This window comes from Phyllobates terribilis, unplaced genomic scaffold (assembly GCF_046119375.1).
Source record: "Phyllobates terribilis strain yellow unplaced genomic scaffold, ASM4611937v1 Scaffold_9__5_contigs__length_417890890, whole genome shotgun sequence".
Lineage (NCBI taxonomy): Eukaryota > Metazoa > Chordata > Amphibia > Anura > Dendrobatidae > Phyllobates > Phyllobates terribilis.
This window is the reverse complement of record NW_027362769.1, coordinates 413,750,399-413,774,532: the sequence shown is the minus strand read 5'-3', so window position 1 is coordinate 413,774,532 and position 24,134 is coordinate 413,750,399. Positions and strand designations below refer to the sequence as shown.

The window sequence follows — 24,134 nt, the reverse complement described above, 5'->3', positions numbered from 1 at the left end:
GAGTCAGAAGCTGCTGCCTGGAGGGAGTGCAGCCGCACACGGTTCTGTGCAGACGTTACAGGCCGCTTCCGAAAAACTGCGGCAGAGTCAGAAGCTGCTGCCTGGAGGGAGTGCAGCCGCACACGGTACTGTGCAGACGTAACAGGCAGCTGCTGAAAAACTGCGGCAGAGTCCGAAGCTGCTGCTTGGAGGGAGTGCAGCCGCACACGGTACTGTGCAGACGTTACAGGCAGCTGCCGAAAAACTGCGGCAGAGTCAGAAGCTGCTGCCTGGAGGGAGTGCAGCCGCACACGGTACTGTGCAGACGTTATATGCAGCTGCCGAAAAACTGCAGCAGAGTCAGAAGCTGCTGCCTGGAGGGAGTGCAGCCGCACACGGTACTGTGCAGACATTACAGGCAGCTGCCGAAAAACTGCGGCAGAGTCAGAAGCTGCCGCCTGGAGGGAGTGCAGCCGCACACAGTACTGTGCAGACGTAACAGGCAGCTGCTGAAAAACTGCGGCAGAGTCAGAAGCTGCTGCCTGAGGGAGTGCAGCCGCACACGGTACTGTGCAGACGTTACAGGCAGCTGCCGAAAAACTGCGGCAGAGTCAGAAGCTGCTGCCTGGAGGGAGTGCAGCGGCACACTGTACAGTGCAGACGTTACAGACAGCTGCCGAAAAACTGTGGCACAGTCAGAAGCTGCTGCCTGGAGGGAGTGCAGCCGCACACGGTACTGTGCAGACGTTACAGGCAGCTGCCGAAAAACTGCTGCAGAGTCAGAAGCTGCTGCCTGGAGGGAGTGCAGCCGCACACGGTACTGCGCAGACGTTACATGTAGCTGCCGAAAAACTGCGGCAGAGTCAGAAGCTGCTGCCTGGAGGGAGTGCAGCCGCACACGGTACTGTGCAGACGTTACAGGCAGCTGCCGAAAAACTGCGGCAGAGTCAGAAGCTGCTGCCTGGAGGGAGTGCAGCCGCACACGGTACTGTGCAGACGTTACAGGCAGCTGCCGAAAAACTGCGGCAGAGTCAGAAGCTGCCGCCTGGAGGGAGTGCAGCCGCACACAGTACTGTGCAGACGTAACAGGCAGCTGCTGAAAAACTGCGGCAGAGTCAGAAGCTGCTGCCTGGAGGGAGTGCAGCCGCACACGGTACTGTGCAGACGTTACAGGACGCTGCCGAAAAACTGCGGCAGAGTCAGAAGCTGCTGCCTGGAGGGAGTGCAGCCGCACACGGAACTACGCAGACGTTACAGGCAGCTGCCGAAAAACTGCTGCAGAGTCAGAAGCTGCTGCCTGGAGGGAGTGCAGCCGCACACGGTACTGCACAGACGTTATATGCAGCTGCCGAAAAACTGCAGCAGAGTCAGAAGCTGCTGCCTGGAGGGAGTGCAGCCGCACACGGTACTGTGCAGACGTTATATGCAGCTGCCGAAAAACTGCAGCAGAGTCAGAAGCTGCTGCCTGGAGGGAGTGCAGCCGCACACGGTTCTGTGCAGACGTTACAGGCAGCTGCCGAAAAACTGCGGCAGAGTCAGAAGCTGCCGCCTGGAGGGAGTGCAGCCGCACACGGTACTGTGCAGACGTAACAGGCAGCTGCTGAAAAACTGCGGCAGAGTCCGAAGCTGCTGCTTGGAGGGAGTGCAGCCGCACACGGTACTGTGCAGACGTTACAGGCAGCTGCCGAAAAACTGCGGCAGAGTCAGAAGCTGCTGCCTGGAGGGATTGCAGCCGCACACGGTACTGTGCAGACGTTATATGCAGCTGCCGAAAAACTGCGGCAGAGTCAGAAGCTGCTGCCTGGAGGGAGTGCAGCCGCACACGGTACTGTGAAGACATTACAGGCAGCTGCCGAAAAACTGCGGCAGAGTCAGAAGCTGCCGCCTGGAGGGAGTGCAGCCGCACACAGTACTGTGCAGACGTAACAGGCAGCTGCTGAAAAACTGCGGCAGAGTCAGAAGCTGCTGCCTGGAGGGAGTGCAGCCGCACACGGTACTGTGCAGACGTTACAGGCAGCTGCCGAAAAACTGCGGCAGAGTCAGAAGCTGCTGCCTGGAGGGAGTGCAGCGGCACACTGTACAGTGCAGACGTTACAGACAGCTGCCGAAAAACTGTGGCACAGTCAGAAGCTGCTGCCTGGAGGGAGTGCAGCCGCACACGGTACTGTGCAGACGTTACAGGCAGCTGCCGAAAAACTGCTGCAGAGTCAGAAGCTGCTGCCTGGAGGGAGTGCAGCCGCACACGGTACTGCGCAGACGTTACATGTAGCTGCCGAAAAACTGCGGCAGAGTCAGAAGCTGCTGCCTGGAGGGAGTGCAGCCGCACACGGTACTGTGCAGACGTTACAGGCAGCTGCCGAAAAACTGCGGCAGAGTCAGAAGCTGCTGCCTGGAGGGAGTGCAGCCGCACACGGTACAGTGCAGACGTTACACGCTCTGCCGAAAAACTGCTGCAGAGTCAGAAGCTGCTGCCTGGAGGGAGTGCAGCCGCACACGGTACTGTGCAGACGTTACAGGCAGCTGCCGAAAAACTGCGGCAGAGTCAGAAGCTGCTGCCTGGAGGGAGTGCAGCCGCACACGGTACTGTGCAGACGTTACAGGCAGCTGCCGAAAAACTGCGGCAGAGTCAGAAGCTGCTGCCTGGAGGGAGTGCAGCCGCACACGGTACTGTGCAGACGTAACAGGCAGCTGCTGAAAAACTGCTGCAGTCAGAAGCTGCTGCCTGGAGGGAGTGCAGCCGCACACGGTACAGTGCAGACGTTACATGTAGGTGCCGAAAAACTGCGGCAGAGTCAGAAGCTGCTGCCTGGAGGGAGTGCAGCCGCACACGGTACTGTGCAGACGTTACAGGCAGCTGCCGAAAAACTGCGGCAGAGTCAGAAGCTGCTGCCTGGAGGGAGTGCAGCCGCACACAGTACTACGCAGACGTTACAGGCCGCTGCCGAAAAACTGCTGCAGAGTCAGAAGCGTCACACACAGAAGGGGCAAGAGATCATTAATTACCAAACTGCAAAGAGTGAAGAAATGAAATGTCAGTTCACTCAGTATCTGGCGACCGCGTGTCGCCGGTATGGAAGCTGGGGGAAGATCAGTTTCAGCTTTCAACATGACTACGACCCTAGGCGACCTCTAAATCGCCAGAAGAAAATGGAAGTTCTGGAACGGCGGAGCCCAGACCTGGACCCGAGGGACAATTGACATGAAGAGGGCGCTGCACACAGGCGATGCCCCCGAAATCTGACAGATGTGGAGCTGCTGCTGGGAGGAGCTGGCAAAGATCGCCGAATCTAGATGTGCTGCGCTGATAGACCCCCGATCCAAAAAGACTGAACGCTGCCAGAAATTCACCAGAGACTGCACCGAAGTATTAAAGGGAACCTGTAACTAGTTTGATAGCTTATGAGCCCTGCCCATTACCTTTAAAATCCTACAAATGGGGTTCCTACAGCCCCTTTATATCCTCATTGGTGCCCCTCCCTACCTCTGAAAAAGGGTTTTAAAAATGTCCCGCACTGCATGTAAATGGTGTGGTGCAGTCCGAAGAGCGAATGTAGATTGTGCTCCGTGCTGCCCAGGTCCCTTCAAAATGCCGCCTCTTCTATCTGGATGGAAGTGGATGACGCCTCTACATCAACCACCCAGCGCTGGAAGTCTCGCCCCTGCGCAGTGTCACCGGAGCTCTGCGCAGGGTCACCGGAGCCCTGCGCGGGCGCCACAAGTGAAGCCTGCCCATTACAGTACTTTGAGCACAGTGTGGATGACATAGACCTCATCCACTTCCATCCAGATAGACGGAGGCGGCATTTTGAAGGGACCAGCACTGATCACAATCTGGATTTGCCCATCGAACCGGACCACACCTGTAGCGTGCGACGTAAATTAAACACTTTTTTTTGGATGTATGCAGGGGTACCAATGAGGGTATAAAGGGGCTGTAGAAACCCCCTTTAGAAGATTTTAAGGGTGATGGGCAGGGTCTATAAGCTAAAAAAACTGGTGACGGGTTACTTTTTAATGTGAGGGTATGGAGATTTATGCAACCACACTATTTTGAAATCTCTAAAGGTGGAAAAAGAAAAATAGTGAGTTTTTCAATAGCGTTGTACACGTTATGGGCCTCGTTTAAAGGTGGAAAAACTTCTGAAAATATTATTGATGTTTTTTTTTTTTTTTTTTTTTTTCCCTTCACCTGACAAAATCTAGCATTTTTACAGGGGTGTGAGACTTTTTAAATCCACACACTCGAGTGGAAAAAGCTGTGCTAAGACTAGAGTTCATGAAAGCAGCATTCTCCTCCACTAGTCCTTTCTTGGGAAATGAATTAATTTGGGGTGGATAAGTACAGGGAGGATGGCTCCAGTTTTGGGGTGGATAAGTACGGGGAGGATGGCTCCAGTTTTGGGGTGGATAAGTACGGGGAGGATGGCTCCAGTTTTGGGGTGGATAAGTACGGGGAGGATGGCTCCAGTTTTGGGGTGGATAAGTACGGGGAGGATGGCTCCAGTTTTGGGGTGGATAAGGACGGGGAGGATGGCTCCAGTTTTGGGGTGGATAAGGACGGGGAGGATGGCTCCAGTTTTGGGGTGGATAAGGACGGGGAGGATGGCTCCAGTTTTGGGCTGGATAAGGACGGGGAGGATGGCTCCAGTTTTGGGCTGGATAAGTACGGGGAGGATGGCTCCAGTTTTGGGCTGGATAAGTACGGGGAGGATGGCTCCAGTTTTGGGCTGGATAAGTACAGGGAGGATGGCTCCAGTTTTGGGCTGGATAAGTACGGGGAGGATGGCTCCAGTTTTGGGCTGGATAAGTACGGGGAGGATGGCTCCAGTTTTGGGCTGGATAAGTACGGGGAGGATGGCTCCAGTTTTGGGCTGGATAAGTACGGGGAGGATGGCTCCAGTTTTGGGCTGGATAAGGACGGGGAGGATGGCTCCAGTTTTGGGGTGGACAAGGACGGGGAGGATGGCTCCAGTTTTGGGGTGGATAAGCACGGGGAGGATGGCTCCAGTTTTGGGGTGGATAAGCACGGGGAGGACGGCTCCAGTTTTGGGGTGGATAAGCACGGGGAGGACGGCTCCAGTTTGGGGCATGTTGTCAGCTGTGTCCTCCCTCTCTGCAGTCATTAATCTTCTGTTCTTCTCAGATCGTCCCTTCCTCTGACGCCCAATGTAAGCCGGATCAGCCAGGACTCTCCGTGTAGTGTGAAGTCTGTGAGCCGTGACAGCAGTGACCGATCTTCGGGATTTGTGGACGCGGAGGCTCCCCGCTCTTCCTTTTTACCCCGGAACCTTTTGAGCATGTTCGATGAGGCGTCTGAGCAGTAGAAATTGTACTTTTCGGCGGCACCTTGATGCAGGAGCCGTACGTTACTATAAAAGCATCTGCCCTTGTGTTCTGGATGTGAGAGGCCGATGATGGCACCATAAACGGCTGTGAAGAGAGCAGAGCGGCTCCCTATGTGAAGGCCAGATGCCAAACGACGTAGGTTTCCTCACCATTGAGCGAGAAGCTGGAGGATCGTAACTTGAGGACATCACTTCTGTCCCGGTGGACATTTCATTAAAAGCAGTTTCAGTGACTTCTATTTGCCGCCGGACCCTTGGGCCGTTTTATTGCCACGTCATTTCTGCAGCGATTAAGTGAATGTAGTGTAGCTGCTTTTTAACGACCGGTCACGAAATCTGTACCTGCAGAAGCCGGGCACGGCTTATGGGAATATTGTAGATTCTTAAAGCACACAATTTTTTTCATAAAAGATTTATTATTGCATTAGTAATACTGGCCTCGTGCAAAGCCCTGTGAGTACTCTCCAACCATCCCAGGAGGAGCAGCTAAAGGCTCCGTAATCTAGAAGGTGTAAGGCAACTATTCCTCCTGGGCAACTGAGGAAAGGGAACTACGGGCTCGTCTTACCCTCTGCCATACTGCGGAAGGGCTAACAAAACTGCTTTTCTGCAAGAATGACCACCTCCAGCCATGATCTGTCTGAACCCAGAGGAGGAGATGCCCGTACATGCGTGCCTGTCTCCAGGGCGTGGGGGACTTCCTTTCTGATCTGTCCTTCAGTTTGGGGGGGCTCTCAAATGACCACTTTCTCCATTTGTGTGGGCTCTCCTCCCCCGAGCGTGCAGCACGATGGCTGCAGCACCTCATTGTTACAGACCTTAGGCCCCTTGCAGTTGCTTCATCTGCTGACTCCCAGCCCCCTGACAGCAGATATTGGCTGTGTCAGGGGGGGGGGATACTTCGTACAGCAGCCTGCATAATACTGATATGGTAGAATCTGGGAACATTTAGTCTTTACAGTAGTTAATAAATACCTCTGCCCTTAAATATATCTACTAAAAATCTCTACTTCAAGTTTGGTTTTGCTGGTTGCACCTGTGTTAGGCTACATCTACGTCTCCGTGTGGCTGCATCTGCTAAACCTCGGTGAGTGTTTACTCCAGCAGACACGGGTAACTGCTGATCCAGGTGAGGTCAGAGGATACACCCCAGTGCAAATATAAGATACTGATCACTACCAGGACGTGCATAATCTGGTGACTGTTGCACCAATAGTCAAATTTTCCAGGCCGTAAACGTTCAGGAAGTCGGGAAACGTTAATTATGCCTCCGAGTAGAGCCAGGCTATCCATAAGGAGGTAGCAGCGTAGTGAAGAAGGATGGCCAGAGCCCAGTCCGGCCCAACGGAGATAGAAGAAGAAGAAGCGGAAGGCAGCTTGCCAGGCGAACGAGCAAAGGCGGCTAATGTTGCTGTGAGCGCTGACCGCACAGAAGATCACGTAACTAGACAAGCCGGTGTATGCCAGGAGGGCGAGGCTCCGTGTGTAGGGGTGGCAGAGCAGAGTGCAGTAGATGATGGGCAGGGCACCTGTGAAGAGAGACATGATAAATAATGATGCATCCCTGGACCACATGTCCACCCAAGATGGAGATTGTCCTAGTGTGGAATATAAAGTTATGTCCTCTAAAACTTATCACAGAAGCAAAACTTACCCAAAGTGTTGACAAGACAGATGCCGCACATGTCAAGCGTGAGCAGTTTGTGGTAGACAGGTGCTCCGCCATGGTGGTTCATGAAGAGATGGTACAGCACGCTGCCCAGCTGGGGGCTAACACAAGCCAGGTAATGGACCACACCCAGCCAGGGAACAGACAGCTGGCGCCAAGGGATTTGCAAAGGGAGCAAGAACAAGAAGCCAAGGAGCGGGATCCCTGAAAGAGAAGAAGGGAGTGAGATCTTAGTATGAGCTGATCTTACATCTATGTCACATCGGCACAAAGGAGCCAGATGAGCAGAGCGGTGGCTCACATCTCACTCCATGTTCAACATGATCCGACCAGGAACGCGTCGTCTCATATCTGTTATCTGATCCACAGTCTTATTTACTGCTCCGAGAGATCACAATACACCGAGCGTGGTGCCAGCAACATGACCCGCGTGAGCCGGGACCCTGGAGCGCTGCGGCTCTCCGACCCCACTCCTATGGGCTTCAGTCTCTTGCAACTCAGCTATTACTACTTCTAACAGATACCATACAGAATTGCTCTTAGTGACCCTCTGTCCTTACAACGGAGCAAGAAATTCAGCTAAATGTCAGTACAGGCGCTAACCAGAAAGACAGATGCCTAACAGTTACGAGGAGCCCACGACAAGAAGTTACATCAGATACCCAATGCGAGGGAGCTTGTCGTTCCCTATGTCTAAATTAACTCAGGACCTGTTTCCCTGCTTGTTTTCTGGACTGGAACGGTCACTTCATCGTGCTTACATGGTGATTACATCCACCTCTAGATACAGGACACGTCTCCTTCCTGAACAGTATGATGGCCGCGTGCTCCATGGTGATTAGTACAATCACCTCTAGATCCAGGACACGTCTCCTTCCTGAACAGTATGATGGCCGCGTGCTCCATGGTGATTAGTACAATCACCTCTAGATACAGGACACATCTCCTTCCTGAACAGTATGATGGCCGCGTGCTCCATGGTGATTAGTACAATCACCTCTAGATACAGGACACGTCTCCTTCCTGAACGGTATGATGGCCGCGTGCTCCATGGTGATTAGTACAATCTCCTCTAGATACAGGACACGTCTCCTTCCTGAACGGTATGATGGCCGCGTGCTCCATGGTGATTAGTACAATCACCTCTAGATACAGGACACGTCTCCTTCCTGAACAGTATGATGGCCGCGTGCTCCATGGTGATTAGTACAATCACCTCTAGATACAGGACACGTCTCCTTCCTGAACGGTATGATGGCCGCGTGCTCCATGGTGATTCGTACAATCACCTCTAGATACAGGACACGTCTCCTTCCTGAACAGTATGATGGCCGCGTGCTCCATGGTGATTCGTACAATCACCTCTAGATACAGGACACATCTCCTTCCTGAACAGTATGATGACCGCGTGCTCCATGGTGATTACTACATCCACCTCTAGATACCGGACACGTCTCCTTCCTGAACGGTATGATGGCCGCGTGCTCCATGGTGATTAGTACATCCACCTCTAGATACAGGACACGTCTCCTTCCTGAACGGTATGATGGCCGCGTGCTCCTTGGTGATTAGTACAATCACCTCTAGATACAGGACACGTCTCCTTCCTGAATAGTATGATGACCGCGTGCTCCATGGTGATTACTACATCCACCTCTAGATACCGGACACGTCTCCTTCCTGAACAGTATGATGGCCGCGTGCTCCATGGTGATTAGTACATCCACCTCTAGATACAGGACACGTCTCCTTCCTGAACAGTATGATGGCCGCGTGCTCCATGGTGATTAGTACATCCACCTCTAGATACAGGACACGTCTCCTTCCTGAACGGTATGATGGCCGCGTGCTCCATGGTGATTAGTACATTCACCTCTAGATACAGGACACGTCTCCTTCCTGAACGGTATGATGGCCGCGTGCTCCATGGTGATTAGTACAATCACCTCTAGATACAGGACACGTCTCCTTCCTGAACAGTATGATGGCCGCGTGCTCCATGGTAATTAGTACAATCACCTCTAGATACAGGACACGTCTCCTTCCTGAACAGTATGATGGCCGCGTGCTCCATGGTGATTCGTACAATCACCTCTAGATACAGGACACGTCTCCTTCCTGAACGGTATGATGGCCGCGTGCTCCATGGTGATTAGTACATCCACCTCTAGATACAGGACACGTCTCCTTCCTGAACAGTATGATGGCCGCGTGCTCCATGGTGATTCGTACAATCACCTCTAGATACAGGACACGTCTCCTTCCTGAACAGTATGATGGCCGCGTGCTCCATGGTGATTCGTACAATCACCTCTAGATACAGGACACGTCTCCTTCCTGAACGGTATGATGGCCGCGTGCTCCATGGTGATTCGTACAATCACCTCTAGATACAGGACACATCTCCTTCCTGAACAGTATGATGACCGCGTGCTCCATGGTGATTACTACATCCACCTCTAGATACCGGACACGTCTCCTTCCTGAACGGTATGATGGCCGCGTGCTCCATGGTGATTAGTACATCCACCTCTAGATACAGGACACGTCTCCTTCCTGAACGGTATGATGGCCGCGTGCTCCTTGGTGATTAGTACAATCACCTCTAGATACAGGACACGTCTCCTTCCTGAATGGTATGATGACCGCGTGCTCCATGGTGATTACTACATCCACCTCTAGATACCGGACACGTCTCCTTCCTGAACAGTATGATGGCCGCGTGCTCCATGGTGATTAGTACATCCACCTCTAGATACAGGACACGTCTCCTTCCTGAACAGTATGATGGCCGCGTGCTCCATGGTGATTAGTACATCCACCTCTAGATACAGGACACGTCTCCTTCCTGAACGGTATGATGGCCGCGTGCTCCATGGTGATTAGTACATTCACCTCTAGATACAGGACACGTCTCCTTCCTGAACGGTATGATGGCCGCGTGCTCCATGGTGATTAGTACAATCACCTCTAGATACAGGACACGTCTCCTTCCTGAACAGTATGATGGCCGCGTGCTCCATGGTAATTAGTACAATCACCTCTAGATACAGGACACGTCTCCTTCCTGAACGGTATGATGGCCGCGTGCTCCATGGTGATTAGTACAATCACCTCTAGATACAGGACACGTCTCCTTCCTGAACAGTATGATGGCCGCGTGCTCCATGGTGATTAGTACAATCACCTCCAGATACAGGACACGTCTCCTTCCTGAACAGTATGATGGCCGCGTGCTCCATGGTGATTAGTACAATCACCTCTAGATACAGGACCCGTCTCCTCCCTGAACAGTATGATGGCCGCGTGCTCCATGGTGACTAGTACAATCACCTCTAGATACAGGACACGTCTCCTTCCTGAACGGTATGATGGCCGCGTGTACATGGTGATTAGTACAATCACCTCTAGATACAGGTCACGTCTCCTTCCTGAACGGTATGATGGACGCGTGCTCCATGGTGATTAGTACAATCACCTCTAGATACAGGACACGTCTCCTTCCTGAACGGTATGATGGCCGCGTGCTCCATGGTGATTAGTACATCCACCTCTAGATACAGGACACGTCTCCTTCCTGAACGGTATGATGGCCGCGTGCTCCATGGTGATTAGTACATCCACCTCTAGATACAGGACACGTCTCCTTCCTGAACGGTATGATGGCCGCGTGCTCCATGGTGATCAGTACATCCACCTCTAGTTACAGGACACGTCTCCTTCCTGAGCAGTATGATGGCCGCGTGCTCCATGGTGATTAGTACAATCACCTCTAGATACAGGACACGTCTCCTTCCTGAACAGTATGATGGCCGCGTGCTCCATGGTGATTCGTACAATCACCTCTAGATACAGGACACGTCTCCTTCCTGAACGGTATGATGGCCGCGTGCTCCATGGTGATTAGTACATCCACCTCTAGATACAGGACACGTCTCCTTCCTGAACAGTATGATGGCCGCGTGCTCCATGGTGATTCGTACAATCACCTCTAGATACAGGACACGTCTCCTTCCTGAACAGTATGATGGCCGCGTGCTCCATGGTGATTCGTACAATCACCTCTAGATACAGGACACGTCTCCTTCCTGAACGGTATGATGGCCGCGTGCTCCATGGTGATTCGTACAATCACCTCTAGATACAGGACACGTCTCCTTCCTGAACAGTATGATGGCCGCGTGCTCCATGGTGATTCGTACAATCACCTCTAGATACAGGACACATCTCCTTCCTGAACAGTATGATGACCGCGTGCTCCATGGTGATTACTACATCCACCTCTAGATACCGGACACGTCTCCTTCCTGAACGGTATGATGGCCGCGTGCTCCATGGTGATTAGTACATCCACCTCTAGATACAGGACACGTCTCCTTCCTGAACGGTATGATGGCCGCGTGCTCCTTGGTGATTAGTACAATCACCTCTAGATACAGGACACGTCTCCTTCCTGAATGGTATGATGACCGCGTGCTCCATGGTGATTACTACATCCACCTCTAGATACCGGACACGTCTCCTTCCTGAACAGTATGATGGCCGCGTGCTCCATGGTGATTAGTACATCCACCTCTAGATACAGGACACGTCTCCTTCCTGAACAGTATGATGGCCGCGTGCTCCATGGTGATTAGTACATCCACCTCTAGATACAGGACACGTCTCCTTCCTGAACGGTATGATGGCCGCGTGCTCCATGGTGATTAGTACATTCACCTCTAGATACAGGACACGTCTCCTTCCTGAACGGTATGATGGCCGCGTGCTCCATGGTGATTAGTACAATCACCTCTAGATACAGGACACGTCTCCTTCCTGAACAGTATGATGGCCGCGTGCTCCATGGTAATTAGTACAATCACCTCTAGATACAGGACACGTCTCCTTCCTGAACGGTATGATGGCCGCGTGCTCCATGGTGATTAGTACAATCACCTCTAGATACAGGACACGTCTCCTTCCTGAACAGTATGATGGCCGCGTGCTCCATGGTGATTAGTACAATCACCTCCAGATACAGGACACGTCTCCTTCCTGAACAGTATGATGGCCGCGTGCTCCATGGTGATTAGTACAATCACCTCTAGATACAGGACCCGTCTCCTCCCTGAACAGTATGATGGCCGCGTGCTCCATGGTGACTAGTACAATCACCTCTAGATACAGGACACGTCTCCTTCCTGAACGGTATGATGGCCGCGTGTACATGGTGATTAGTACAATCACCTCTAGATACAGGTCACGTCTCCTTCCTGAACGGTATGATGGACGCGTGCTCCATGGTGATTAGTACAATCACCTCTAGATACAGGACACGTCTCCTTCCTGAACGGTATGATGGCCGCGTGCTCCATGGTGATTAGTACATCCACCTCTAGATACAGGACACGTCTCCTTCCTGAACGGTATGATGGCCGCGTGCTCCATGGTGATTAGTACATCCACCTCTAGATACAGGACACGTCTCCTTCCTGAACGGTATGATGGCCGCGTGCTCCATGGTGATCAGTACATCCACCTCTAGTTACAGGACACGTCTCCTTCCTGAGCAGTATGATGGCCGCGTGCTCCATGGTGATTAGTACAATCACCTCTAGATACAGGACACGTCTCCTTCCTGAACAGTATGATGGCCGCGTGCTCCATGGTGATTCGTACAATCACCTCTAGATACAGGACACGTCTCCTTCCTGAACAGTATGATGGCCGCGTGCTCCATGGTGATTCGTACAATCACCTCTAGATACAGGACACGTCTCCTTCCTGAACGGTATGATGGCCGCGTGCTCCATGGTGATTAGTACATCCACCTCTAGATACAGGACACGTCTCCTTCCTGAACGGTATGATGGCCGCGTGCTCCATGGTGATTAGTACAATCACCTCTAGATACAGGACACGTCTCCTTCCTGAACAGTATGATGGCCGCGTGCTCCATGGTGATTCGTACAATCACCTCTAGATACAGGACACGTCTCCTTCCTGAACAGTAGGATGGCCGCGTGCTCCATGGTGATTCGTACAATCACCTCTAGATACAGGACACGTCTCCTTCCTGAACGGTATGATGGCCGCGTGCTCCATGGTGATTCGTACAATCACCTCTAGATACAGGACACGTCTCCTTCCTGAACAGTATGATGGCCGCGTGCTCCATGGTGATTCGTACAATCACCTCTAGATACAGGACACATCTCCTTCCTGAACAGTATGATGACCGCGTGCTCCATGGTGATTACTACATCCACCTCTAGATACCGGACACGTCTCCTTCCTGAACGGTATGATGGCCGCGTGCTCCATGGTGATTAGTACATCCACCTCTAGATACAGGACACGTCTCCTTCCTGAACGGTATGATGGCCGCGTGCTCCTTGGTGATTAGTACAATCACCTCTAGATACAGGACACGTCTCCTTCCTGAATAGTATGATGACCGCGTGCTCCATGGTGATTACTACATCCACCTCTAGATACCGGACACGTCTCCTTCCTGAACAGTATGATGGCCGCGTGCTCCATGGTGATTAGTACATCCACCTCTAGATACAGGACACGTCTCCTTCCTGAACAGTATGATGGCCGCGTGCTCCATGGTGATTAGTACATCCACCTCTAGATACAGGACACGTCTCCTTCCTGAACGGTATGATGGCCGCGTGCTCCATGGTGATTAGTACATTCACCTCTAGATACAGGACACGTCTCCTTCCTGAACGGTATGATGGCCGCGTGCTCCATGGTGATTAGTACAATCACCTCTAGATACAGGACACGTCTCCTTCCTGAACGGTATGATGGCCGCGTGCTCCATGGTAATTAGTACAATCACCTCTAGATACAGGACACGTCTCCTTCCTGAACGGTATGATGGCCGCGTGCTCCATGGTGATTAGTACAATCACCTCTAGATACAGGACACGTCTCCTTCCTGAACGGTATGATGACCGCGTGCTCCATGGTGATTAGTACAATCACCTCTAGATACAGGACACGTCTCCTTCCTGAACGGTATGATGGCCGCGTGCTCCATGGTGATTAGTACAATCACCTCCAGATACAGGACACGTCTCCTTCCTGAACAGTATGATGGCCGCGTGCTCCATGGTGATTAGTACAATCACCTCTAGATACAGGACCCGTCTCCTCCCTGAACAGTATGATGGCCGCGTGCTCCATGGTGACTAGTACAATCACCTCTAGATACAGGACACGTCTCCTTCCTGAACGGTATGATGACCGCGTGCTCCATGGTGATTAGTACATCCACCTCTAGATACAGGACACGTCTCCTTCCTGAACGGTATGATGGCCGCGTGTACATGGTGATTAGTACAATCACCTCTAGATACAGGTCACGTCTCCTTCCTGAACGGTATGATGGACGCGTGCTCCATGGTGATTAGTACAATCACCTCTAGATACAGGACACGTCTCCTTCCTGAACGGTATGATGGCCGCGTGCTCCATGGTGATTAGTACATCCACCTCTAGATACAGGACACGTCTCCTTCCTGAACGGTATGATGGCCGCGTGCTCCATGGTGATTAGTACATCCACCTCTAGATACAGGACACGTCTCCTTCCTGAACGGTATGATGGCCGCGTGCTCCATGGTGATCAGTACATCCACCTCTAGTTACAGGACACGTCTCCTTCCTGAGCAGTATGATGGCCGCGTGCTCCATGGTGATTAGTACAATCACCTCTAGATACAGGACACGTCTCCTTCCTGAACAGTATGATGGCCGCGTGCTCCATGGTGATTCGTACAATCACCTCTAGATACAGGACACGTCTCCTTCCTGAACGGTATGATGGCCGCGTGCTCCATGGTGATTAGTACATTCACCTCTAGATACAGGACACGTCTCCTTCCTGAACGGTATGATGACCGCGTGCTCCATGGTGATTAGTACAGTACAGACCAAAAGTTTGGACACACCTTCTCATTTAAAGATTTTTCTGTATTTTCCTGACTATGAAAATTGTACATTCACACTGAAGGCATCAAAACTATGAATTAACACATGTGGAATTATATACTTAACAAAAAAGTGTAAAACAACTGAAAATATGTCTATTCTAGGGTCTTCACAGTAGCCACCTTTTGCTTTGATGACTGCTTTGCACACTCTTGGCATTCTCTTGATGAGCTTCAAGAGGTAGTCATCGGAAATGGTCTTCCAACAATCTTGAAGGAGTTCCCAGAGATGCTTAGCACTTGTTGGCCCTTTCGCCTTCACTCTGCGGTCCAGCTCACCCCAAACCATCTCGATTGGGTTCAGGTCTGGTGACTGTGGAGGCCAGGTCATCTGGCGTAGCACCCCATCACTCTCCTCCTTGGTCAAATAGCCCTTACACATCCTGGAGGTGTTTTGGGGTCATTGTCCTGTTGAAAAATAAATGATGGTCCAACTAAACGCAAACCGGATGGAATAGCATGCCGCTGCAAGATGCTGTGGTAGCCATGCTGGTTCAGTATGCCTTCAATTTTGAATAAATCCCCAACAGTGTCACCAGCAAAGCCCCCCCACACCATCACACCTCCTCCTCCATGCTTCACGGTGGGAACCAGGCATGTAGAGTCCATCCGTTCACCCTTTCTGCTTCGCACAAAGACACGGTAGTTGGAACCAAAGATCTCAAATTTGGACTCATCAGACCAACGCACAGATTTCCACTGGTCTAATGTCCATTCCTTGTGTTCTTTAACCCAAACAAATCTCTTCTGCTTGTTGCCTGTCCTCAGCAGTGGTTTCCTAGCAGCTATTTTACCATGAAGGCCTGCTGCACAAAGTCTCCCCTTAACAGTTGTTGTAGAGATGTGTCTGCTGCTAGAACTCTGTGTGGCATTGACCTGGTCTCTAATCTGAGCTGCTGTTAACCTGCGATTTCTGAGGCTGGTGACTCGGATAAACTTATCCTCAGAAGCAGAGGTGACTCTTGGTCTTCCTTTCCTGGGGCGGTCCTCATGTGAGACAGTTTCTTTGTAGCGCTTGATGGTTTTTGCAAGTGCACTTGGGGACACATTCAAAGTTTGCCCAATTTTTCGGACTGACTGACCTTCATTTCTTAAAGTAATGATGGCCACTCGTTTTTCTTTACTTAGCTGCTTTTTTATTGCCATAATACAAATTCTAACAGTCTATTCAGTAGGACTATCAGCTGTGTATCCACCTGACTTCTGCACAACACAACTGATGGTCCCAACCCCATTTATAAGGCAAGAAATCCCACTTATTAAACCTGACAGGGCACACCTGTGAAGTGAAAACCATTTCCGGTGACTACCTCTTGAAGCTCATCAAGAGAATGCCAAGAGTGTGCAAAGCAGTCATCAAAGCAAAAGGTGGCTACTGTGAAGAACCTAGAATATAAGACATATTTTCAGTTGTTTCACACTTTTTTGTTAAGTATATAATTCCACATGTGGTAATTCATAGTTTTGATGCCTTCAGTGTGAATGTACAATTTTCATAGTCATGAAAATACAGAAAAATCTTTAAATGAGAAGGTGTGTCCAAACTTTTGGTCTGTACTGTACATTCATCCAGTGGATGTATCAGTCTAACGGAGGTGCACAATTTTTTTCCGCCATCTTGGCACGTGTGCTCCTCATTTGATATTAATCAGCCTAGAATCTTCTAAAGCCGCAACATTATTCACCGGAATTTTCCAAGTTATTTCAAGGGTTTACCCAGGACTATTTTTTTTTATTATTATGGGCCTAAGATCTAACAAGCAGGACATTGCTTATTCTACCCAGCGCTGGCTCAGAGCGATCACTCATCGCTCCAGCCGGCGCTTCAGTTGCTTCACAGCAACAGAGCAGTTCTCTCTCATCCGCTCTGCTGTGTGGATAGGGCGTGAGTGCCGACGCCGTGCTGATTGACGACGCCATGCCGATTGCCACTGGGATTCGGAGACAATGAATTATACATGAAGCGCGTGGACATTTGTGGTATCATGGATGAATTAAGATATTGGAAACAACATGGAGTCTGCGGAGGGTAAAACACAAGCGTGAGCAACTTCAGCCATGCAGAGCGCTGAGCGAGTATCACATAGGATGCTGGGATCTATCACTGGGGTCTGTCTTCTGCCTTGTGGCCCCTCAGTGAGGTGAGTAGCAGGGGACGACTGAAAATGTAGTCCTCTCTACACAGACCCTGCTGTCCCTCATTGCTCGGCCTCATCATTTGACATGTACACCCTTGCAGATGCTTAGGTCAGAGGAGCGCTGTCCGGAGCAGTATGTGCACTCTGCACACACCGGTGAGCGCTATTTACACAAGGAGTTTACTGGGCGACGCTCCAAGCCCGGGATCCTATTAACACTCCATGATGCAACGTTCTGTGCATGTCTCTCCTAAGACTGCAGGGGTGACATCCCTCCAGAACGGGCCTCCTGTGGATTTAGGGAAAGGGTTGTAGCAGCTGAGCCTCCGTCCTCCTGGCTCAATGAGTTTTAAAAAAATTCCTTTTATGAGGCGTTGAGTGGTCTCCTCACAGATGGTGGTGGCCGCGACATCAGTAGTGGTCTCCTCACAGACGGAGGTGGCCGCGACATCAGTAGTGGTCTCCTCACAGACGGAGGTGGCCGCGCCATCAACAGGGGTCACCTCACAGATGGAGGTGGCCATAACATCAGTAGTGGTCTCCTCACGGATGGTGGTGGCCATGACATCAGTAGTGGTCTCCTCACGGATGGTGGTGGCCATGACATCAGTAGTGGTCTCCTCACGGATGGTGGTGGCCATGACATCAGTAGTGGTCTCCTCACGGATGGGCGTGGCCATGACATCAGTAGTGGTCTCCTCACGGATGGGCGTGGCCATGACATCAGTAGTGGTCTCCTCACGGATGGGCGTGGCCATGACATCAGTAGTGGTCTCCTCACGGATGGGGGTGGCCATGACATCAGTAGTGGTCTCCTCACGGATGGGGGTGGCCATGACATCAGTAGTGGTCTCCTCACGGACGGAGGTGGCCATGACATCAGTAGTGGTCTCCTCACGGACGGAGGTGGCCGCGCCATCAACAGGGGTCTCCTCACGGACGGAGGTGGCCGTGCCAGCAGCTGTGGTCTCCTCACGGACGGAGGTGGCCCCGCCAGCAGCCGTGGTCTCCTCACGGACGGAGGTGGCCCCGCCAGCAGCCGTGGTCTCCTCACGGACGGAGGTAGCCGCGCCAGCAGCCGTGGTCTCCTCACAGACGGAGGTGGCCCCGCCAGCAGCCGTGGTCTCCTCACAGACGGAGGTGGCCCCGCCAGCAGCCGTGGTCTCCTCACAGACGGAGGTGGCCCCGCCAGCAGCCGTGGTCTCCTCACAGACGGAGGTGGCCCCGCCAGCAGCCGTGGTCTCCTCACAGACGGAGGTTGCCGCGCCAGCAGCCGTGGTCTCCTCACAGACGGAGGTTGACGCGCCAGCAGCCGTGGTCTCCTCACAGACGGAGGTCGCCCCGCCAGCAGCCGTGGTCTCACAGATGGAGGTGGCCCAGACCTTGGACACAATGCGGACAACCACTACTGAATTGGGGTCTGTCCATGTAGTTTTTACCCAGGAAGGCTCCCACGGGCCTGCAGCTTGTGTACGCCTGTGTGGACTCCCTGCTGGCGTATGCATAGCTTCTGGTCCTCTATTATCACCCTAACACCCTGAACCTGTCAGTGCTCAGTCCTGGAATCCAGGTCAGTGGTAAAGAGCTTAGGGCTGGAGCTCCTTACAGGAGGACCTCACTCACCTCAAAGCTCTTAAGGAGTTTATATTCTCAGTTAACCCTCAGCTGGCAGTGCTCTTACTTCTGCAGAGCATTACACCGACTGAAGGCAGAGATCTAAAGGGGTCCTGACAGACTCACTCACACACAAGCCCCTAATAAGGAGACAACCCTGAGGCTCAAGTGCAGCAGGATGGCGCCAGATCTGCTGGGCTCAGGGCTAGTGATGCTCCACATGTACCAGGACGTAGGACGCGCCTCTCCCACATTCCGGCAAACAGGGACAGTCACTGCAGTGTGCGGAGGCATGTGTCACATGCGGTGTGATAAGAGCGGTGCGGGGATACGTGTGCAGTGCGGTGAGATGTGAGCAGTGCGGGGATACGTGTGCAGTGCGGTGAGAGGTGAGTAGTGCGGGGATACGTGTGCAGTGCGGTGAGATGTGAGCAGTGCGGGGATACGTGTGCAGTGCGGTGATACGTGAGCAGTGCGGGGATACGTGTGTAGTGCGGTGAGATATGAGCAGTGGGGGGATACGTGTGTAGTGCGGTGAGATATGAGCAGTGCGGGGATACGTGTGCAGTGCGGTGAGATGTGAGCAGTGCGGGGATACGTGTGCAGTGCGGTGAGAGGTGAGTAGTGCGGGGATACGTGTGCAGTGCGGTGAGATGTGAGCAGTGCGGGGATACGTGTGCAGTGCGGTGATACGTGAGCAGTGCGGGGATACATGTGTAGTGCGGTGAGATATGAGCAGTGGGGGGATACGTGTGTAGTGCGGTGAGATATGAGCAGTGCGGGGATACGTGTGCAGTGCGGTGAGATATGAGCAGTGCGGGGATACATGTGTAGTGCGGGGATACGTGTGCGGTGAGATGAGAGCAGTGCGGGGATACATGTGCAGTGCGGTGAGATATGAGCAGTGCGGGGATACGTGTGCAGTGCGGTGAGATGAGAGCAGTGCGGCGATACATGTGCAGTGCGGTGAGATATGAGCAGTGCAGTGATACGTGAGCAGTGCGGTGATACGTGAGCAGTGCGGGGATACATGTGTAGTGCGGTGAGATGTGAGCAGTGCGGGGATACGTGTGCAGTGCGGGGATACGTGTGCAGTGCGGGGATACGTGTGCAGTGCGGGGATACGTGTGCAGTGCGGGGATACGTGAGCAGTGCGGTGAGATGATGTGAGCAGTGCGGGGATACATGTGTAGTGCGGTGAGATATGAGCAGTGCGGGGATACGTGTGTAGTGCGGTGAGATGTGAGCAGTGCGGGGATACGTGTGCAGTGCGGTGAGACGTGTGCAGTGCGGGGATACGTGTGTAGTGCGGTGAGATGTGAGCAGTGCAGGGATACGTGTTCAATGCGGTGAGATGTGAGCAGTGTGGGGATACATGTGTAGTGCGGGGAGATGTGAGCAGTGCGGGGATACGTGTGCAGTGCGGGGATACGTGTGTAGTGCGGTGAGATGTGAGCAGTGCAGGGATACGTGTTCAATGCGGTGAGATGTGAGCAGTGCGGGGATACATGTGTAGTGCGGGGATACGTGTGCAGTGCGGGGATACGTGTGCAGTGCGGGGAGATGTGAGCAGTGCGGGGATAAGTGTGCAGTGCGGGGATACATGTGTAGTGCGGGGATACGTGTGCAGTGCGGGGATACATGTGTAGTGCGGTGAGATGTGTGCAGAGCGGGGATAAGTGTGCAGTGCGGGGATAAGTGTGCAGTGCGGGGATAAGTGTGCAGTGTGGTGAGATGTGAGCAGTGCGGGGATACGTGTGCAGTGCGGTGAGATGTGAGCAGTGCGGGGATAAGTGTGCAGTGCGGGGATACGTGTGCAGTGCGGGGAGATATGTGCAGTGCGGTGAGATGTGAGCAGTGCAGGGATACTTGTGTAATGCGGTGAGATATGAGCAGTGCAGGGATACGTGTGCAGTGCGGTGAGATATGAGCAGTGCGGGGATACGTGTGCAGTGCGGGGAGATGTGAGCAGTGCGGGGATACGTGTGCAGTGCGGTGAGATGTGAGCAGTGCGGGGATACGTGTGCAGTGCGGGGATACGTGTGCAGTGCGGTGAGATGTGAGCAGTGCGGGGATACGTGTGCAGTGCGGGGATACGTGTGCAGTGCGGGGATACGTGAGCAGTGCGGAGATACGTGTGCAGTGCGGGGATACGCGTGCAGTGCGGGGAGATATGTGCAGTGCGGTGAGAAATGAGCAGTGTGGGGATACGTGTGCAGTACGGTGAGATATGTGCAGTGCGGGGATACGCGTGCAGTGCGGGGAGATATGAGCAGTGCGGGGATACTTGTGTAATGCGGTGAGATATGAGCAGTGCGGGGATAAGTGTGCAGTGCAGGGATACGAGTGCAGTGCGGTGAGATATGTGTAATGCGGTGAGATGTGAGCAGTGGGGGGATACGTGTGCAGTGCGGGGATACGTGTGCAGTGCGGGGATACGTGTGCAGTGCGGTGAGATATGAGCAGTGCGGGGATACGTGTGTAGTGCGGGGATACGCGTGTAGTGCGGTGAGATGTGAGCAGTGGGGGGATACGTGTGCAGTACGGGGATACGTGTGCAGTACGGGGATACGTGTGCAGTGCGGGGATACGTGTGCAGTGTGGTGAGACATACATAGACCCCAGCGTCTGTCACTGGCAGCACTTCCACAGCCGATCACCCACCGTGTGTGTAGATGTTGCCCAGCTCGTTGTGCAGGTAGAAGAGGCTCCGCACACACTCCGCTCCGCTGGCCACAGGCCGGTAGCCCGTCAGTACAAACTTATTAAACTGCAGGTGAGGGGGAGATCCGGCCCAGTCCAGCAGCCGGGGGCCGCTCAGGAACGCCATCAAATCGCAGCACGCCGTCTGCTCATAGACTCAAAGAGGATCAGCTGCAGCAGGACATCTCCGGGCGCGGGGCAGCAATGCCAGGCAGCCGTCTCCCCACACACAGCGTCTCTAGGGCAGGCAGCGGGGGTCTCTCAGTCCCATGCAGAGGGGGTCTCTCTGTCCCATGCAGCGGGGGTCTCTTTGTCCCATGCAGCGGGGCGTCTGCTCGGCCACAGATGCAGGAGGCGGCAGGTGACACCTTCACATGAGGGAGGCTCAGCGTCTAATCCCCCACGTCAGGCTGGAGGCAGCGTCCACGGGGCGACACGTCCTGACATCCGACAGCCGCCTGTCACCTCCCCCGACCACCGAGCAGCAAGCGCACACGTTCTGACATCACAGGAACACACAGCTGCCACCAGGGAGGGCAGCCCCAACGCGGACCCCCTGCCCATGTCAGGGGGCACGCAGCCACATCCTGCTGACAGGGTCGGTCACCAACGCTCCAGAGGGTCTCTCCCTGATGATGTCGGTACGGGCCGGGGGGTCTCTCCCTGATGAGGTCGGTACGGGCCGGGGGGTCTCTCCCGTCTCCCTGATGATGTCGGTGCGGGCCGGGGGTCTCTCTCCCTGATGAGGTCGGTACGGGCCGGGGGGTCTCTCCCCCTGATGATGTCGGTACGGGCCGGGGGGTCTCTCCCTGATGATGTCGGTACGGGCCGGGGGTCTCTCCCTGATGATGTCGGTACGGGCCGGGGGGTCTCTCCCTGATGATGTCGGTACGGGCCGGGGGGTCTCTCCCTGATGATGTCGGTACGGGCCGGGAGGTCTCTCCCTGATGATGTCGGTATGGGCCGGGGGGTCTCTCCCCCTGATGATGTCGGTACGGGCCGGGGGTCTCTCCCTGATGATGTCGGTACGGGCCGGGGGGTCTGTCCCTGATGATGTCGGTACGGGCCGGGGGGTCTGTCCCTGATGATGTCGGTACGGGCCGGGGGGTTTCTCCCTGATGATGTCGGTACAGGCCGGGGGTCTCTCCCTGATGATGTCGGTACGGGCCGGGGGGTCTCTCCCTGATGATGTCGGTATGGGCCGGGGGGTCTGTCCCTGATGATGTCGGTACGGGCCGGGGGTCTCTCCCTGATGATGTCGGTAAGGCCGGGGGTCTCTCCCTGATGATGTCGGTACGGGCCGGGGGTCTGTCCCTGATGATGTCGGTAAGGCCGGGGGTCTCTCCCTGATGATGTCGGTACGGGCCGGGGGTCTGTCCCTGATGATGTCGGTACGGGCCGAGGGGTCTGTCCCTGATGATGTCGGTACGGGCCGGGGGTCTCTCCCTGATGATGTCGGTACGGGCCGGGGGTCTCACTGGCTGCCGGGGGTCTCTCCCTGATGATGTCGGTACGGGCCAGGGGGGTCTCTCCCTGATGATGTCGGAACGGGTCGGTGGTCTCTCCCTGATGATGTCGGAACGGGTCGGGGGTCTCTCCCTGATGATGTCGGAACGGGTCGAGGGTCTCTCCCTGATGATGTCGGAACGGGCCGGGGGTCTCTCCCTGATGATGTCGGAACGGGCCGGGGGGTCTCTCCCTGATGATGTCGGAACGGGCCGGGGGTCTCTCCCTGATGATGTCGGAACGGGCCGGGGGGTCTGTCCCTGATGATGTCGGAACGGGCCGGGGGTCTCTTCCTGATGATGTCGGAACGGGTCGGGGGTCTCTCCCTGATGATGTCGGAACGGGCCGGGGGTCTCTCCCTGATGATGTCGGAACGGGCCGGGGGGTCTCTCCCTGATGATGTCGGAACGGGCCGGGGGTCTCTCCCTGATGATGTTGGAACAGGCCGGGGGTCTCAGTCTTTCAGGGGTTTCACCGTCTGTCGAAGGTCTCTAGGCCGGCTGTCTCACCCTGTGTCGGGGGTCTCTAGGCCGGCGGTCTCCCAATCCCGGCTGTCGGGGGTCTGTAGGCAAGGGGGTCTCCCAGTCTGTCGGGGGTCTCTATGCCGGGGGTCTCGCCGTGTGTCGAGGATCTCTAGGCTGGGGGTCTCCCTGTCCCGTCTGCCGGGGGTCTCGCCGTCTGCCGGGGGTCTCTAGGCCGGGAGTTTCGCCATCTGTCGGGGGTCTCTAGGCTAGGAGTCTCGCCATCTGTCAGGTTGGGGGTCTCTAGGCCGGGGGTCTCGCGGTCTGTCGGGGGTCTCTGTCAGGGTGACGGCCGCAGGATGTGACGGTGATGGTGCCGGTGTCCGGCTTCCTCCCTCCGGCACCGGCTCCCGCTGTCCCCGGCCGCTGCAGGCTCCGCCCCCCTCACCGCATTGGCCGCTTCTTACTGATGCTTTCCCGCCCACTGCGCGCTCCGCACTGACTCCGCCCCTCCATGCCACACTGTTTGAAGGCAGCAGTGTCCAGGCAACCAGAGACCACGCCTCTGAGGTGGAGCCAACACGGGAGAGGAAAGCGCGGGCTGCGGAGCTGGGGGCGGAGCTTATTACTGGCGAGGTCCAGATGAGAGGACGGGTCTGGTGCTCGGTACAGATGAGGAGGACGGGTCTGGGGCTCGGTACAGATGAGGAGGACGGGTCTGGTGCTCGGTA

At 54.3% G+C, this 24,134-nt stretch overlaps 2 protein-coding genes across 3 annotated transcripts in view; one reads left to right on the top strand and one right to left on the bottom strand.

Moving 5' to 3' along the window:
• The window catches only part of PKMYT1 (protein kinase, membrane associated tyrosine/threonine 1), a 42,193-nt gene extending 36,438 nt beyond the window's left edge, over nucleotides 1-5,755 (top strand). For both annotated transcript variants that reach the window (XM_073649037.1, XM_073649036.1), the window contains exon 8: nucleotides 5,123-5,755. In XM_073649037.1, the coding sequence (XP_073505138.1) occupies nucleotides 5,123-5,303 (181 nt within the window). In that variant the 3' untranslated portion in view covers nucleotides 5,304-5,755. The remainder of the gene's footprint in view (nucleotides 1-5,122) is intronic.
• On the bottom strand, nucleotides 5,746-21,563 carry PAQR4 (progestin and adipoQ receptor family member 4). The gene is made up of 3 exons (XM_073649038.1): nucleotides 21,398-21,563; nucleotides 6,979-7,197; nucleotides 5,746-6,853 (listed from the first exon to the last, which is right to left on the bottom strand). Exons 1-3 carry the CDS (start codon nucleotides 21,561-21,563, stop codon nucleotides 6,420-6,422), a joined length of 819 nt encoding a protein of 272 aa, XP_073505139.1. The 3' UTR covers nucleotides 5,746-6,419.
• Between the last annotated feature and the right edge of the window lie 2,571 nt (nucleotides 21,564-24,134).